General features: G+C 43.2%; 1 protein-coding gene across 1 annotated transcript in view; it reads left to right on the forward strand.

Annotated features, from left to right (window-relative positions):
* The first annotated feature begins 240 nt into the window (after nucleotides 1–240).
* Nucleotides 241–17,415, forward strand: part of YBX2 (Y-box binding protein 2) — a 138,157-nt gene continuing 120,982 nt past the window's right edge. Inside the window, exons 1-4 of the mRNA XM_086946617.1 lie at nucleotides 241–415; nucleotides 1,537–1,600; nucleotides 2,029–2,062; nucleotides 7,803–7,892. Of these exons, the coding sequence (XP_086802743.1) occupies nucleotides 313–415; nucleotides 1,537–1,600; nucleotides 2,029–2,062; nucleotides 7,803–7,892 (291 nt within the window). The 5' untranslated portion in view covers nucleotides 241–312. The remainder of the gene's footprint in view (nucleotides 416–1,536; nucleotides 1,601–2,028; nucleotides 2,063–7,802; nucleotides 7,893–17,415) is intronic.

The raw sequence follows: 17,415 nt of genomic DNA on the forward strand, positions 1-17,415 counted from the left end.
AATCTTCAAACTGGAGCCGCGCGCCATCCGCACGTGCAGGAACACCGACTAATCTGACTTCACGTCCGGCTCCGCTGAGCTGGCCGGTTTGGTGCCGTTTGTGCTGTCTTCCCGCCCGCGCGGCACGCAGCCAATGGGGAAGGAGCGGAGGGCTCCGGCGCGCGGCCAATGGGCGCCGGCGGCCAATGAGGCTGCGGAGCTGATAAAGGGCGGGGCCCGCGGTCGCGCACCGGCTCTCGCGCTGGTTTTGGTCGCCGGGGGAACCGGACCCGGACCCGAAAAGAACCAAGGGATCGCGGAAGCGGGTGGAGCATGTGCGACGTGGAGACCCGCGGGCCCCCCGAGCCCACCCAAGCCGAGCCTGCGGCGCAGAAACCGGCCGCAGTCCGGGGGCAGGCGGACAAGAGGGTGCTGGGTAGGGGCCATGGGCCGCTGGGGGGCGGAAGGGCGGAGAGGGCCTCGGTGCGAGGGCGGCAGCCATTGGCTGGGGGTTGGTCGCGGGGCAGCAAGGCCCAAGTGTTTGATGGGAGTAGCCGTGGGGTGTTTTGGTGGGGCAACAAGCAGGCGTCATGGCCAGTTTTACGAAGGGTGGGATGTCATCCGGAAGGAGGCAACAACGTTTTGGTGTAGGGGGCAGCGGCGAGCGGAGTAAAGAAAAGGGAGCTTGGCAAGCAGGGCCTCTAAAGTGAGGTGTAAAGTAAACCGTGAGGGCTGTAGTTAAGTTGCAGACTGGGATATCGAGTAGGGTGACGTGGAAAGGAGCAGGATAATGTATAGTGCGAGGGACAGTATGGGGTATGACCCTTGCCTGGATTTAATGTGCTTAGGCAGTGTCTGTACTAGTGAGTTAAGAAACGAGGCATGCTGTTGATGGTTAAGAGGTTCTTGCTACAGTTCTGGGTGTTGGTTAGTGTCCTACTCAGATTTCCATGTCTTAACATGCATGGTTTCGAGCCCTTCATTTTTAACATACAATTCCTAGGTAGTTGGGTGAGGTTGAACTCCACGAAGGCACAATAAAACCACAATCCCCAGAATGCACCATGTTACATGACAGCGCAGGATTCGGAATAGACTGTCATGGTGCAAACTATAGGCAGTGATGAGTGGTAGAAGTGGTACGATAAAGCAGAGTGTGTGAAAAGCCTCTCCCGGGGGTGCTTATGAGATGTATGGTGAGGATGGAGGTATTCCAACCGTGTGTGTGGAGTAGAGGTGCCTAAAATATATATAAAAAAATTGGGTGAGTTCTAGGGTAGGTATGAAGTAGGAAGTGTGATGAGTGCACGTTTTGTATGTGAGAACACGGAGGCAGCAGTACATAGATGCTAAGTTAGGTGGTGTATTAATGTCTGGCAATGGTTGGGTGGCTGACAAGGTACGAAAAAGCTCACAGGGACGGAGGGTGCAGACTGTGACGATGCTGAACATATGAATGGTGTAAGCAGTTTATGGGAGATACGTTAAAGTTTTAAACCATGTGCCTCCTCGTCGAATGGTAACAAGCCTTTAACTGACTAATTTCTGTTCTATTAGCAACACAGGTGCAAGGCACAGTGAAATGGTTCAATGTCCGCAATGGCTACGGATTCATAAACAGGTACTTAATATGTTGATGGGACGAAGTGAAATATTTACTCTGGTGAAATTTCTGGAAGCTAGTATGAGAATTTGGGTGTCCGAAGTTGGGATGGGAGGAGTTTGTATTTGAAGTGATTAGTGGCTGTTCTGTGGCAACAACGCCTGCGGAATTGAGCGCTGGCCACTTTTTCATGTGATAGAACGTAGTCACTTTTTAAAGTCCATTAACACAACCAACTTTAAAATTGTCTGTGAAACTTCGGCGAGAGCAATTATATTTAATTATATTTTATTGTTGAAGCAGAGGACATTGTTGATTGTTAGTTGGTAATGGAACTAGTTTGTGACAAGTTGCGCAGTCTACAGTGCCTGTATGTGGTTGCATGTGTCCATATTCTTTTTACATGGAGTTTCGCCATATAATTCTAATGTCTTTCATATCCACAGGAATGACACCAAAGAAGATGTCTTTGTGCACCAGGTGAGCATCTTCACTTTTATTCTCATTCGGTTGTCTCAACAGCAGTTCTATTTTGCGGGCTACTTATCATGCTTTAAAGGGTGACGGACCTCATAGAATAAGTACACCTTTGCTGCCAGGTTAACATCGGAAAAATATTTTGTATAGTAAGTTTACAGACTCGAGGCAGGGAAAAAATAGGAAACTGTACAGCCGGGCCTAAAAGGGCCTGCACTAAATCAGGGCAGGTAGCCTTGTCTTAACTAGGAGTGCTAAACAGTATGTCGTCATCTGTAGAAAGGCATCTTTTTGGATAAGAGCTGAATTTAAGCACCCCATGTGCTGAAATGTACTTGGTTTTTAGAATGGGGTGACATTTTGCACTGAGAATCAAATCTGGATAGATAAAATGTTTGCATGACTACCGGGGCGTTTAATCTGATACTTTACCTTTCTGAGTGGCCGGAGTTTGTCACGTGGCTTAGTAAGTTTTACGTTTTTACTTTGTAAATCTCAGGCATTTGCCGCTTGGTAGCCAGTCTAAATAACGCAGTGGCTGTTCTAGGCTCGCCGAAGTGTTACGGTGTAGCACATTGTAGCGCCGAATTTGCTTCCTGTGCCATTTTAAGCATCTGAGACGTGTTCCTCCAGCAGGATGTGTGCAGCCAGCAACACACAGGACCAATATGATACATTGTGTACTTTGAAAAGAATTGTAGTTTAGGCATGCAGTTCACCGTAGTCTGCCAGGCAGTGGTATCACGAAAACAGATGCTGCTCGTTCTGCTGCTAATTGGGTTTCTCACTGAACGTCAATCTGATTGGCGCAGCTGGTACGTGTGTTGCAATATTTATATAAAATGGTCTCAACTCTGGGAATTCTGTAAATTTTCTGGAGTTCAAACATACTAGCCCTCATTTTTAAACCTTTTCTTTTACTTATTTTTAAGATGTATACTATAATTTTCAGCGAAACACTACTGTAATAAACTATCATGCTCTGGTTTAGTGTAACCTGTACAGTTATAAAATGCGTGCATGGACATAATCCCTCAAAGATTCGAAAACAGTACGGGGACACAAGAACCCTAATGCAGTAGTCACTGCTGCATACCACGACCACATTATTATTTTTACTGTCGAAGCAACCCTTACTACAATGCCCTCCCTTTTCCACTCCTTTTTTCAAAGGCTATTTAAACTACTTCATATGTACGGTGACCAGACTTTTAAGAACAATATCGGGACATTCTGCAAGTATATAAATAGGGCTACACATTCACATTAACAGAAGAGCATAAGCAACCATCTTTACTAACATTGTGAGGTACTATGGGGAATCATGTGCAACGTTTAGCCACTGTGCCATCTGTTAACTGAATCACCTAGGGCAGTGGTTCCCAAACTTTTGACTCCTGAGGACCCCCATTGAGTTACCACTGGAATCCGGGGACCCCCATAGAATTTGTATGAGTTAACTTTCAAACATTAAAACAGTAATTCGAAAAAAATACACAAGTGTGCACACAAAACAAATACTCAACGTACTAAGAATTTTGGTGCCAGATGTACGACCATTTCATTTAGCGCCTCGCAATTGGCAACACATTGCGAGTGGCAAATTGCGAGTCGCTAAATGAAATGTAAAACAGTGTGTTTAACACTGTTTGGGATTTCAAATGTGGTCGCAAATTGCGAGGTTCATTAATATTAATGAGCCTCTCGCAATTTGCAAGCCCATTGGGAATGCCAGCCCTCCCAGCGATGGTGGCCTGCTGGGCTCTGCAGGCCACCATGTATCGGACTGCTTTTCAATAAAGCAGTTTTAAAAAAAAATGCAGCCTGTTTACCATGCATTTAAAAAAAAAAATGAAACGTTTTCTGTTCATTTTCTAAGGGCAGGCAGAGGTCCCTGGGACCCCTGCCTGCCCTTAAAAAATAATTTTGCATGTACCCTTTCCCATTTGCGAATGCATTACCATCTACTTGAAGTAGGTGGTAATTGTGACTGTTTTGCGACCGCAAACATTTGTACATGGTTTTGAGACTCGTTATTTGGAAGGGAATGCCCCTTCCAAATAGCAAGTTGCAAAACCTATTTAGAGAGTCGCAAACAAATTGCGACTTGCAAAATAGGCTATGTACATGGCCCAATAGGTTTTTGAATGCACAAACGGGCTTGCGAACCAGTTCGCGCATATAAAAACAGATCGTATTTTATATTGAAGTAATAGCCCCTCTGTCACATGTATTTCATTTGTTTTATAGCATCTCTCATACCATTGTAGGATGTCAGAGCACTTTACATCACACACATATAGAGACATTGAATCATACATGTAAATCAGTGTGTATGTAAAATGTTTAAAGAGTGCTTGGTCAGGAAAAGCACAAACTCAGGATTCAGAACATAACACAGTGGCTAGCATTGACTTTAACATTAAAATTGTATTTCAACCCAAATATATCTTTTTAGCAGCATCAGAATAATTAATAACTGGGACAAAATATAAGTTACTAACTGGTACCATGCAGTTTGCAAGCAGCTCTTTGACAGTTTATAGGTCCCTCTGCTAGATTACGATTGTCACTTATGAAGTGCACAGTAACAAAAGAATCTGTGACAAAAGCAATAACTACGAACCTAGGCACATAAAATACTGCTTTTTAAGATGCATGTTACACGTTCGTTGCAGTAGGCACATTAACCCTCTGTGCTACATTAGTTAAATCAAAGCTGCCACTGAACAAAACTCTCCTCACTCTCCAGCAGGTACATTAATCACTGGCATTTTCTTGACACTTTTATTGTTGCTGGAAAGCTACTAATTAATCAAGAAACGTTTCTGTGCTTTTAAAACTGTTGCCCACGGACCCCCTGGGAATGTGTCACGGACCTCTGGGGGTCCGCGGACCACAGTTTGGGAAACACTGACCTAGGGTCTTCTAACTTCTCTGGCACTGGAACACATGATATCAAGTTAAGGTCCCGTGCTCCTACCGTGAAGGCGAAGCGTATTAATATAATGGGGGGCACTGTTCCAGATGAGGGGTACAGGTAGTCACCCACTCAATACAGAGTAAGAGAAAGGTGTAAGTAGTCCTAGGAGTTTTGAGGCCCACTTGTGAGGAAAGATCAAGTATTGTCTTTTAATACCCTCGCACACCCCGAAGGATGTCATGCTTCATCATTGGGTGTTTTGCTCCTCGTCAGGCTGGCCCTGCAAGGCCCTATGGGTCCCCTGAAGGGTCACTTTAGCAGAGATCTTTTAAGACAAAACATCATTTGGTGCATGCAGGTGTGTGGGTCCTTTAAAAGGGTGAAGTGGTGCATGCAAAGTGAGCCTAAAGCGGTCTAAGGGTTACCCGAAGTATGATTTTTAGGTTTCGCCTGGCGAACAGCTGCGCAGCAGCGTTTCGCGGAGGTGAAAACTTTTGTTTACTAGTTTTGGGCTTTGTCCAGCCTAGTAGCAAAAAGAAGTATAAAGTTCCCCAGTAGGACTATGCGAATGGAGTGTGTGTGTGCATAGTGTAGAGTGAAAGATATTCAAGAGGGAAGGGGGATTCCCTCTTGGGAACTAAAACCCTCACACACCCAGCAAGCTAGGTGTCATGCTTAATCATATGGGCTCTACTCCTCGTCAGACTGGTGCTGCAATGTCTGACGGGCTCCCGCGAAGGGGCTCTTTATTTGAGATCTTTTGTTTCAGAGCGGACCGCGCTCGTGGGCTCATGGAAGGGGAGAGTGCGCCCCCCCCCCCCCCCAGGGGGTGCCCGTATCACACAGGATGGATTGATTTTTTATTTAGCTATTTATGTTTTTATATAGCGTGTGTGGAGGTGTGTGGAGTGGGTCCTATAAGTGAAGTGGTGCGTGCAAAGGTAGTCTAAAACGGTTTAAGGGTTACCCGAAGTATGATTTTTAATGAGGGCACCCTTGGCAGACTAAAAACCTGTAGGTTAGGTGTTACCTAGGTAACTAGAGAGGTCGACATGTTTCACGCCTGTGTGGTTGAAACAGATCCGTGGCGCTTCTTCAGGACCAAGAGAACAAAATAGTGTAGTGCATGTGATAAGTGAAAGGGTGGATACCCACAATGGATATCCGGGCGGGCACGGTAAGTGTACCCTGCAGTCTAACTGCAATAACTAGTTAAATATTGCCCGCTCCTCGATACCACCTAAAATTTGAGTTGCTCCATAGACTAGTAGGAGTTGAGCGCCTGCACCTTACTGGTAGTTTTGCTTGGGTGCCGGCTCTTGTGCACCTACCCCAACCGTACTTCTGCATGCAAGGTGCATGCACTCGACTCCTACTAGCCTATGGAGAAACTCTCCTCAAATTTTTAGGTGGTATCCAGGAGCCGCTTTATTTATTTTGTTCTCTTGGTCCTTAGGAAGTGCCAGGGGTCTATTTTGACCACACAGGCGTGAAACAGGTCAACCTCTCTAGTTACCTAGGGCTCATTAAGCCTACATAGGTAACACCTAACCTACAGGTTTTTAGTCTGCCAAGGGTGCCCTCTCATTAAAAATCATACTTCGGGTAACCCTTAAACAGTTTTAGACTCACTTTGCACGCACCACTTCACTTATAGGACCCACTCCACACACCTGCATGCACCACATGGTGTTTTGTCTTAAAAGATGTCTGCTAAAGTGACCCTTCTGGGGTCCTGTAGGGCATTGCAGTGCCGGCCTGATGAGGAGCAAAACGCCCAATGATGAAGCTTGACATCCTTCGGGGTGTGTGAGGGCATTAAGACTAGACTTGCTCTTTCCTCTCACAAGTGGGCCTCATATCCTAGAGCTACTTACACCTTTCTCTTACTCTGTATTGAGTGGCTGACTACCTGTACCCCTCATCTGGAACAGTGCCCCTGTTTGAATAATACGCTTCACGGTAGCAGCACAGGCACTGGACCTTAACTGGCTCCTGGTCCCCCCTCTTTGTATAGATGCACGTGATAGACAACCTTCCTGTGTATTTAGTCGACCCTCTGAAAACAGACGTGTTAACTGAAATTTGCTAAGATAGATCTTGAAAAGCTTGTACAGTCCTTTAAAATCTGGGACACCATCCCTCAATTCGTGCAAACCCATTCCTTACCCATCCATTACTCTTGTCTCAGATTTTAATCGCTTCTTGACTGTCAGTATTTCCAGTAACTGGAGCCTACTTAAGCCATTTACAGTATTTCAGTTCATACAAATGTATTGTCACAAACTCTGAGCTGGGTTGCATCAATCCTTTAAATGCTCAGAGAACATGTACAATTATCAGCTAAGAGGTTGAAGACCGTTAAATCTAAAACCTGCTTTCTGGGGTAAGTCATGGCAAGTTGCTTCACTTGAAATATGAAATACTACTAGGCATTCTGGTAAATGGTTCTATAGGTTTATTTAACAAGTGCTGAAATGACAGAACCCTGCTGATTGGGTTCAGCATACAGGTATATTTGTAACAAAGGTCAAATCAGATGTGGAGGTTTCTAAAATTTAGTTTTTCCTGAGGTAGTTGCGATTTCAATTGGGATTTTTGATGGAAGGGTTAATATGGCATTTTCTGAAACGTTGGCTTAGTTTCTGTAAAGCATCTGGCGGCTAAGGACATGTATTGTATTGTCATGGATTGTAGAATTTTGCAATTTTATGTTTATCATACCTTGTATGATAAAACCTTTGTTTTTAACTTGTAAAACATTTTCAACTGCCTTGAATGTCTACAGTTTTCTGACACTGTTCAATTGTTTGTCTTCAGACAGCCATCAAGAAAAACAATCCACGGAAGTTTCTGCGCAGTGTAGGGGATGGTGAGGTGGTAGAGTTTGACGTTGTTGAAGGCGAGAAGGTGAGCCCTGAGGAAGGTTTTTTCACTTGGTAGCTTTTATTATTTTGCCTATTCTGATTGCTTTGGAAAAACAACTGTTACTTTTTAAAAATGTTTCGTTGTTGACTTGGTCAACATATTTTACATGTCCTCATGGTACTACATAATAACTCATGGTAACTTGAGTGAATCTTTACTTATGAGTAAAAGGGACAAACTGACTGCCTAGCACACAGGTTTCCAAACATTTTATGTTGGTGACACACTTTTGAGACATGCATCATTTCGCGACACGCTAAAGCTGTGTAGCAAGCGTAGCATGAACCACCTAAGGAGGTTGGGGGAGGGTTTTCAAAGTACAGGTGAGGTACAGTCTAGTAAGGACTAAATCACGTTAACCTGTTAGTCTTCTTTTTTCTAAAGCTAACATTTCAGGTAAAAGGCATCAGCCTCCCAAGATCAGCCCAGACTTCTAGCAGTGCCTCTTACACTTTTTTGTTCCCAAATATTTTATTTGCATTTTATAAACTAGAACCAAAAGTCTAGTACAGAAAAGTTTAACAAGTACTGCAGAGGTGAATGGCCAGCAAAAATAGCAGAGGCTGCTGAAATGAGATCAACCAGCATACCGACCGTTAAGGCCTCAGACAAGCACGTGTGACGCCACAGTCAGACAGAGGAGAATACAAGGTGGAGGATCCAGAGGTCTGTGGACTTTGCAAAAGGGATTTGGGCTGCAGCGAAAGCTCTGGGAATTGTCTCCTGCTGTTTAATGATGGCCCTGTAGGTATTTAAACGTCCCCCATTAGCATTTCTAAAGACTAAAAACACGTAGTTGGAAAGCGCAGCATGACCACCATCAGCTGCACTTCAGAGGCTCCACTGAAGTATTTACTGAATGCAGTGGAATCCTTTGTAGTGCCCGCTGATTGTAGAGGAAACCATGATAGCAATCTGAAACCTTGGCAGCTATGCATCATTGTGCGACACACCCACACATGGCAGGTGACCCAGTACTGTGTCCCGACAGAGTTTGGAAAGCTCTGGCCTAGCATGTCACTCGTGGTGTGCAGTTAAGTCCTGGATAGCCCTTAATGTCACCTTAGTTCCCTCCCATAATGCTTTATGCCTTTTTAGAACTAGGTTGAAAGACCGTTTAGTACGAAGGCCTAACTTCACACCAAAATAGTTTATCGTGAGCATATTAAAGAAGTTTTCTGTGGGCTGTAGGCACAAGACATTTCTAATTAATAATTCCAGCAGCATGTTCACTTGAATCGCCTTCGTAGGTGCCAGACTGGATGTTTTTTTCTATAGCACTTACCCATTTCTGCCAACAGTGGATGCTGCATTTCAGATTCCTCAATGTGCGGACTACCATAGGAGGCAAGTGGTGATGAAATAGATGTATTTTCCATGGCACTAATTAACTTGGGATTTGAAGCTATTAACATTTTTTGCGATTATTTTAGTGCCATCTCAAGTCTTTGCTTCAAGCCTGACAAATCTTGTAGGAAGCGGATGTCAGTCATTGGTTCTTAAATACAGCCTTTCTTTCCTGGGTAAAGACAGTAACCCTTCCTCATGTTCAGAGAAAGCAACTCAAGCCACATGCGGAATGGTAGTCAAACCTAATGTTTGCGTCTTTCGAGAGGTAATGTTTTCCTTCTCAGACCACAGCTAGGCCAAGAATGTCTAGGTACAGTAAGGTCACTTATCTTGGAGCAGACAAGAATTCCAAGAAGCGTACATGTCATGCCAGGAAAAGTTAAGAGGGTTAGATGGCAAGTGCCAGTCCTGTTCGTGCGACCAATTCAGATGAATTGCCAAGGGCTGGGATCTTAATTGGGTAAATGCAAGCGTTTGCTGAGGCAGTGCTTAGGAGTTTCTCCTTTCTCTGGGGTAGTGGTGCTGGACCCAAAGGAGGTTGCAGTATCAACTTCAATTTCGCAAGTGATTGGCACCTTCAATTTGAATCTTGCCTTTAATACTGCTGTCTGGCAGGCAGTCATAATTTTCTCTGGTCTGTTTTATGCTGAAAGCCATTCTTTTGATGGCTTCTTTGTCTTTACAGAAACCTGACATCTGTTGTGATATGGGATGGCACTGCTGCTTTTTTTTTTTAGAGTAGATCTTTCAATTTGGCAAGCTGAAGGCAGAGAGCATCTTTCGAAAGATTGTTGGAACTATTTTGGCACCCTGACATAGGCTCTTATTCTGATAGGATAGTTTTTGCTGGCGTTTGACTTGGTTCAACTTTCTAATCTCACTGTAAATGGATTAACCACAGCCAGAAACTAATATTCCTGAATCTGAGGGTACAGTTTCTCATACATATTTTACCACTGTTAAGGCTGCCGTGATTTTGATCCTCAAGTTGCATAATAAGAAAGAAAATCAAATGTATTAGAAGGGTAAACAGTCCTTTCAGGAAATTGTTTGAGGCACCTGTGACCCAATTGAAAGAGCTGCTTTAGGCCTCATGTCTCTACCAGTGGTTAGATCTTCTCTTGGAGGTGCATATTTGCTTCAGATTTAATTCCCACAAGACGCCCAAAAGCTTATGAAAGGAAAAAGGTTTAGTACGCACTTACCTCTTAATGATCCAAGTTTGTCTATACTGTATTAGGTGTGTCTGCAGCCAAATTTAGAGGTAAACGTTTGTCCTTAAATGGTGAGTGTAGACCATTTGATCAGTTTGTCATTCTGTGTTTGTTGCATGGAATTATAATAGTGTATTGTGCACAAGCAAATAGGGTGCTCTACAGGGCTTGCATCACATACCCAAAAACATTGGAAGATGGAAAAATGGGAGTCCTCAAAGCGGGCCCTTTCTGCCCAAAATATGAAGGTGCATAGTCAATAACTGCAGCAGGGAAGGGCTGTTGGCCATTGATCCAAACATCGTTGCGGATAAAGGAAAATATTTTGAGATACTGTACCAAGGATTAGGAGATGTAGCTATCAACCTAACCCATGAGAACACTCCTTTGCAAAATATGCATCAAGAGGCCCTGCAGCTCTCAAATAGATAATGAGTTCTTTAAAGAAATTGACCCCTCCAAATCTCCAGGTCTCTAAGATCCCAGGTGATCTTTCGCTCGCAAACTATTTGGGCCTCCAACCTTTGGTCTTTAACTCCATACTTCAGGGAATGGCTATTCCATCAACATGGGCAGGTGTGGAAATTTTTCCATTTCATAAAAAGGGTTCACCCCCTCCCTCTCTCTAATTACAGGCCCATAAGCTTAATTGATGTAAGTTAGAAGATTTTTGCCAGGGTGCGGTTAATCCGGTTTCAAGCCTTAAAGGATGAACACAGCATCTTAAGCCCATTGCAAGCTGGTTTTAGGGAAAAGACTTCAACCATGGACCAAATCTTTAGGCTTTAACTCTTGTACTGGAAAACAGTGACAATAGAGGTTGGCAGTCTCTATTTGATCTTTGTGGATTTTAAATTTGCATTTGATCTGGTACCAGGAGAAAAGCTGTGGGCCGTTTTAAGTGCTTTTAGGGTGCCTCCCTATCTTTGCCATATGTTTATGCGCTTGCATGAAGGCAACTGTACCCAAATTAGATTGGCAAGCGCGGGACTTACCTCAGCCATTCCAATTGATATATGGGTAAGACAATTGTGTGCTCTCACCCACCCATTTTTGCTTGTTCATCAATGCACTTGTGGATATGTTAAATGCGGGAAAGGATAATGATTCACCAAAGATAGCTGGCAGGAAAATACCGGCCATGATGTTTGCTGAGGATACTTTGTTGCTCTCAAAAACACCAACAGGCATACAGAAGATCCTCAACCACTTCAAGGCCTTCTGTGACAGTGGAGGACTTGAGATCAACTCCTTGAATACCAAATGTATGGTCTTCAACCTGATTAGTACGACCTGCTTCAATCCTAGCTTGCATGGTACTCTCCTGGAGAGGGTTTTTGTTTTTGGTTACCTTGGGGTTACTCTGACCGAAAAAATGGCCTGGGAGGGTGCAGATTAACACAACCAGTCTGAAGCTGGTGCAGAACACAGCAGGGTTATTGAAGCTATTTAGGAACTCCCCATTCAAGCCCATCAGCCCAATAGTGGAAATTTATAAAATGCAAACCAGGAGTTCTGCTACATATGGGGCTTAACTCTTGGGGCATCATTCTCTAGGAAAAATCACTAAGATTGAGAATGCATACACACAGATTCTAGGTCTTCCACCTAGAACTCTGCTTATACCACTGCGCTTAGATCTAGGGATAACACCACTGCTGAAGATATTGCCCTTAGACAGTTACTCCACTTGCGCTGCTTATGGGCAACCTCGGAATTGGCTGTCTACCGGGATGAGTTCAAGGATGTTCTGACTATGAACGGTGTTTGTAAAATACCATGGTTAGCTTATATTAGGGACACCCTCCAGAATATAGGCAGAGCGCACCTATGGCACATACCTGAGGAAGCATGTGTCTTAGTTTCTCGCAAGGAACTGGTGCAGGGATACAGGGAAGATAGACTAGTCAAAATACATGAGTGTTTGGTGGCAGGCTCCCTGGCAACCTCCTTCATGAGGGTCAAAGATCAATATAGCCTAGAGCCTGCCCTGGATGAGACAACCTGCGCTAGCGAGAACTCTGTCCAATTTATGCATGGGTCCCTCCCACTTCGCGCCTTCATGAACAAATAGGAACGTGCATCTGTTCTAGACTTGCTGTATGTGACCATGCAGAGGAATCAGAGCTACAAGTAGTCTTTTTTTGCCCAGGTTATAGAAATCCCAGGCGTCTGTGGCTGATCCAGTTATGCAGAAACCTGGGCACCAGACTTTGTGTGGAGGCTTTTAGACTGTTAAAGTACAATACTCTAGCTCCCATTGTATTTGAGGTATCACGCTTTTTATTATCTGTGTATGCGCAGGTCGCTTTTAAAATTTCATCACCTTTTTTTCCTGAGTTACCCCCATGTGGTGATCTATGTTCATTGCATGTTGTAGATTGTGAAACTTATCTACACCGTTTTTTTAATGTATTGTACATACTTTTTATATGGTTTTATCTACGAGATGTAATTCATTTTATCTGCGGAGTGGGTAACTGCAGAAATTCGGAGTTGTAAACATTGGGCCTTCGGGGTTTTAAGATCTATCTAATATTTTTTTTTACCAACATGTTCCTTATTTTGCACTTCTATGGTCTATTGACCACAATAAAGTTGTCTGAGTTGATTAATTCGTAATTTGTAGATCTGGCAATCTCATTCAAAGGTGCCATGGATAATGACTGAAGTGTTTAAAATGTCAATGGGGGAAGTTTCATAGAAGTCTTTATTCGCCATAATGTTCTTCTGTAGTCGATCCTTTTTTCACCAGTGAAATCCTTTTAACATGGTGCTTAAACTTGACACACAGCTGGTATATTTTGTCAGGTTAGCTTGCTTGCTTAGGCCTTTAAGGCTTGGTGTTCTTGGAATAGTTTAATAGCCTAGAGTTGTGCTATTAGTGTTCATTTATTTAGGGGTGCATAGTCGGAACCTCCACTGGTCTATTATCCGATGTTGAACGTGTTATTGAAGAGAAGTTATTATCTGATTTGTTGTGTTCTTGTGAATGTGAGGTATGGAAAGTTTGGTAGTGTAGTCTTAAGCTGGTATGTTGAAGTGGGGTTCTTTTCTCAGGAATCTAATACATGGGGAGTGTACAACTGGATTCTCTGGAAATGGTTTGTCTATTAGATTAGCTCAAGGGAAACACGTTTGCTACCCTGGTCCACAAGTGAGGAGGAAGTTATCGGCTTTGGCTCCTCCATAATTTCCTGATCATTTCAAGAATCTATTAATGAACCTCCAGGACAACAAGAATGCATGCATGCAAAATATGTATAGAATGTTGTTGTAGGATTGCTTTAAATCTTTACAAACATGTTCCCATAAAATAACATTTTAAGAATAAACATGTAAAATTGCACCCAAATATGCAACAAGTCTGACCATATATTAGCACAGTGTCAGAAGATTGAGGGTCCATAACTTCTATTTTGTAAGGGCCACCGTAACAAACAGATATACAATTTATCAAGATAAGGGCATAAACAATTTCAAGTAAATTGTAAAACTTTCCCCACATGATTTCTTAGGAATGCTAAGTTTGAAAACGGCCCGCATGATTTCCTAAGAATGCTAAAGTGCAAGGTTAAAGTAAAGGCCCCTCAACCAAGAAGTGACAAGCTAGTGCAAAAGTATTGGTTGACTTTCCAATTTCGGATTTGATAATCCAACTAATGTGCAACAATGCGCCACATAAGTGTAAATAAGCTTTACCTAAGGACTTAGAAGTGCGATGTGCCTTTCTATATAATTAATCTGATATGCAGGAATCCACCTCATGCCCGGGCAAATGAGCTCTGCTTATGTACTTGGCTGTCACAATACAAGACCATAGCATAAATGCCTGATCACGCAGTGTTATGGTGGTGGTCTGAATTACTACATGCTAGTACAACAATCGGTGCACCCTACTTATGTACCTGACCGTAATGTAAAAGCCACGCAATGTAGGGCTGAGCTCTAAAATGCTACATGATAGTGCAACAGACAACCGTACGCTCTACCTATGTATGTGGCAGTCAAAATGCAAGTTGCCATACTATATAGGCCTAGGCAAAAAATACTGGAGCAGTGTTCATGAGTGCCACATGCTACTTATGTGCTTGGATGTTGGATTGCAAGGTGCTGTAATGTACATGGCTGAACACGCAATGCTAGTGGTATTCTAGAGTGCCACATGCTGGTGCTTCACACACAAGTGACCAGTGTAAATGTACTCGGAGGGCATACAAAGAACCTCGTTGACCAGGCGTACTCATTAAACGCTAGACAATGCTAATGTTTTGCTCATTTTCAAGCTTTATGAAGGTGCCAGTTGATTGATGCTCACGGTCCAATCTTTTCTTCCCATTGCAAGCACCAAAATATGACTTCATGTTAAGTTGCTGTCCCTGTTGGAGGCTGGCATTTTGTATGAACCTTCCAAACAAAGTGCTGAACTGGGCTAATGCCTTTAGAGGTGCTGGTATAAATGAGCAGCATCGCCACTTAGCATGTTATTATCCCATGCTGCACGAAGATGGACCTTGGGTAGGTTCGCCTCTAATGCAGCAGGCCTGCTCAGTAATAAGTGTGCAGCTGATTCAGAGTGGTATTGACACAGCTGGCTTTGTCCATGTCCCTTTGCCAAGTTCTTCCAGTGGGCCCTGTATTCCCATATGTTAAAAGCCTAGTTGCTAGTATATTCTTTAAAGCTGATCTTTCAATTCCTGCCTTCAGATAGGGTTGGCTAAGGTTACCATGTTTGATGCTGCATGCTCCTCTAATTTGTCTGATTAGGTTTAGGTCACGTTTTCCTGGGGCCTTCTTTCCATGCTCCTTTAATGTTTACTTTAGTCAGGCTGTAGTTGGTGGATCTACAAAATGTCAAAGCCATATTTAGTGCAACTCTGGCCATTCCAGGATAATTTGACCTGCTGCTTTCTTTAGTGAGAAATTGCGTTTAGTGCACCTCACAAGGACTCTGGATTCGCCCTGGTCACTTGGTGAAGGAACTTGATTATCTTTTTTACACCATGTCCGCCAAATCAAACTAGAGATCAATCAATGTACGCCGGGTGTTTTTTGGGATGCTAAATATTTTCGTATATGGTGCTGTGTGGCTGTGCTCTAGTGACTCAGTAAGCTTGCTGTGAAAAGCAAGGTGGCTGTAGTTTATTGTGCGTAGTAGTTTTCCCCTTATGACTCTTCTGATTGCCTCAGCAGTGACCGTTTAGATTATTGTAATTTGGATACAGCATATGTCGTTTTGGTTGCTTTTCCTGACAATGCAATGGCCTACAGCGTAGGTTTACCAATATCTGACAGCCAGACTCCAAGATAATTCAGTTTACTAATTGTGCCCATTTTTAGCAGACCTAGTTGCCGTTTAAGTTGGTGTTTTGAATATTGGCTGAAAATACTTAAGTTTTATCCCCATTCAACTGTAGAGCATTCCTTGTGTTGAGGGAAGTATATTGAACACCTTCATCCCAATATGGGTTTGATCCAGTGGTACCAGGTTGTCCGCGTACTGTATTATACGAAGTTTAACTTGCCTAATTTGGGTGGAAATATGCGCTTTCAACAATTCCTCACCCAAGTCTGCTGTGTGAGGTAATCCGTGTGGAGGCAAAGGCAGAGCCAAACTTGAGCCCTTTGTCGGTGTAGGTCTTCGCAGTGGCAAGAGTTCGAGTTATCTTCTCCTTGCAGAATATGCAAATTGGCCTTGACAATGGATTGAGTGGCACTCCATGAGGTTTTGGTAAACAATATGGGTGGAAGTGCACTACTGGACTTCATTTGCCTTTTTAATAGGCATAGATTACGCTGTTAGAAAACAGATGTCGCCTTCAAAAGTTTTAAACTGAGTCTGATCACCGCTAGAACTTTAGATAGCTTTACAAGCAGATTACTCAACAGAAGTTTTGGGTGCTAAATTGTTCTTGATTGCAGAAGGGACAAGGATCTTAGAGGTGCTGACAGGGACATTCTTCCTCTTCAGCTTGTGCCACTCCCTCAACTTTAGAACCCCTCTGAACAAGCAGGTGCATACTATGTCTGGGGGAAGTTTTGCTGCATAAATGTAGATGGCAGCTGTGCACTTGAGGCTAGCGAATGTTGCAGGTAGTAATGTATGGTAAGCCTGCCATTTCTTTGGACACTCCCACCCTTCCCCAAAGAAATGCCTTTGTGGAGGTAGCATCACTAGTGCTTTGAAGAGGGAGCTTGTTTCTGAGTGAAGGATAATTACTTCACTTCTCTTGTGATCTTAAAGAACGAATGGTGTTTCTGTCCATTCCTAATCAAGGATATGCAGTGTGTGAAGCCGGTTTATTTAGTGAAATGTTCAAAATATCAAATCTGTGCCAGGTACTGGTGTTGCAGAAACTGTATTCATTGATGCCCCTGGGTCTCAGGACACCTACTTTCACATTATCATTCTCTTTTCAGACAATTTGGTTTGCAGTGGGATCTCTATTTTCTTCAAGTGGTTAGTGTTTGTACTTCTGTCACCTTCCAGAGTTTAAGTTTTTGGCATGTTTGCAGCTCAGTTGAGAAGGAAATCATGTTTCCTCTTACCTTTCTGGATAACTGGTTGATTAATTCAAATACTGCTAATAGTCTGTTAGCTGCAACCAGACTTTTGCTAGCAGTTGGGTTGGCCATTGGAGGTACCATTTATATTTACTGCACTTCAGTTTCTTGGTTTTTGCTTCCATTACTTTTATTTTTGTATAATTTGTAACTTTATTCTCAATTGAATAAATCAATGTTTTGTTAATCGCTGCAGCCCCATCCTTGTTTGACCAGGACGACGTCCTCTGCATATAGTAAATTTGATATTTGTTTCTCTGACAGCTTTGGGGAGTCTGAACTCATTGTTCATTGCACGCATAAAATCAGATAACAATTAAATAGAAAAGGAGCTAAAACACACCCTTGCTTTAAGCCTTGAGCTGTATTAATTTTCC

This window comes from Lissotriton vulgaris, chromosome 12 (assembly GCF_964263255.1).
Source record: "Lissotriton vulgaris chromosome 12, aLisVul1.2, whole genome shotgun sequence".
Lineage (NCBI taxonomy): Eukaryota > Metazoa > Chordata > Amphibia > Caudata > Salamandridae > Lissotriton > Lissotriton vulgaris.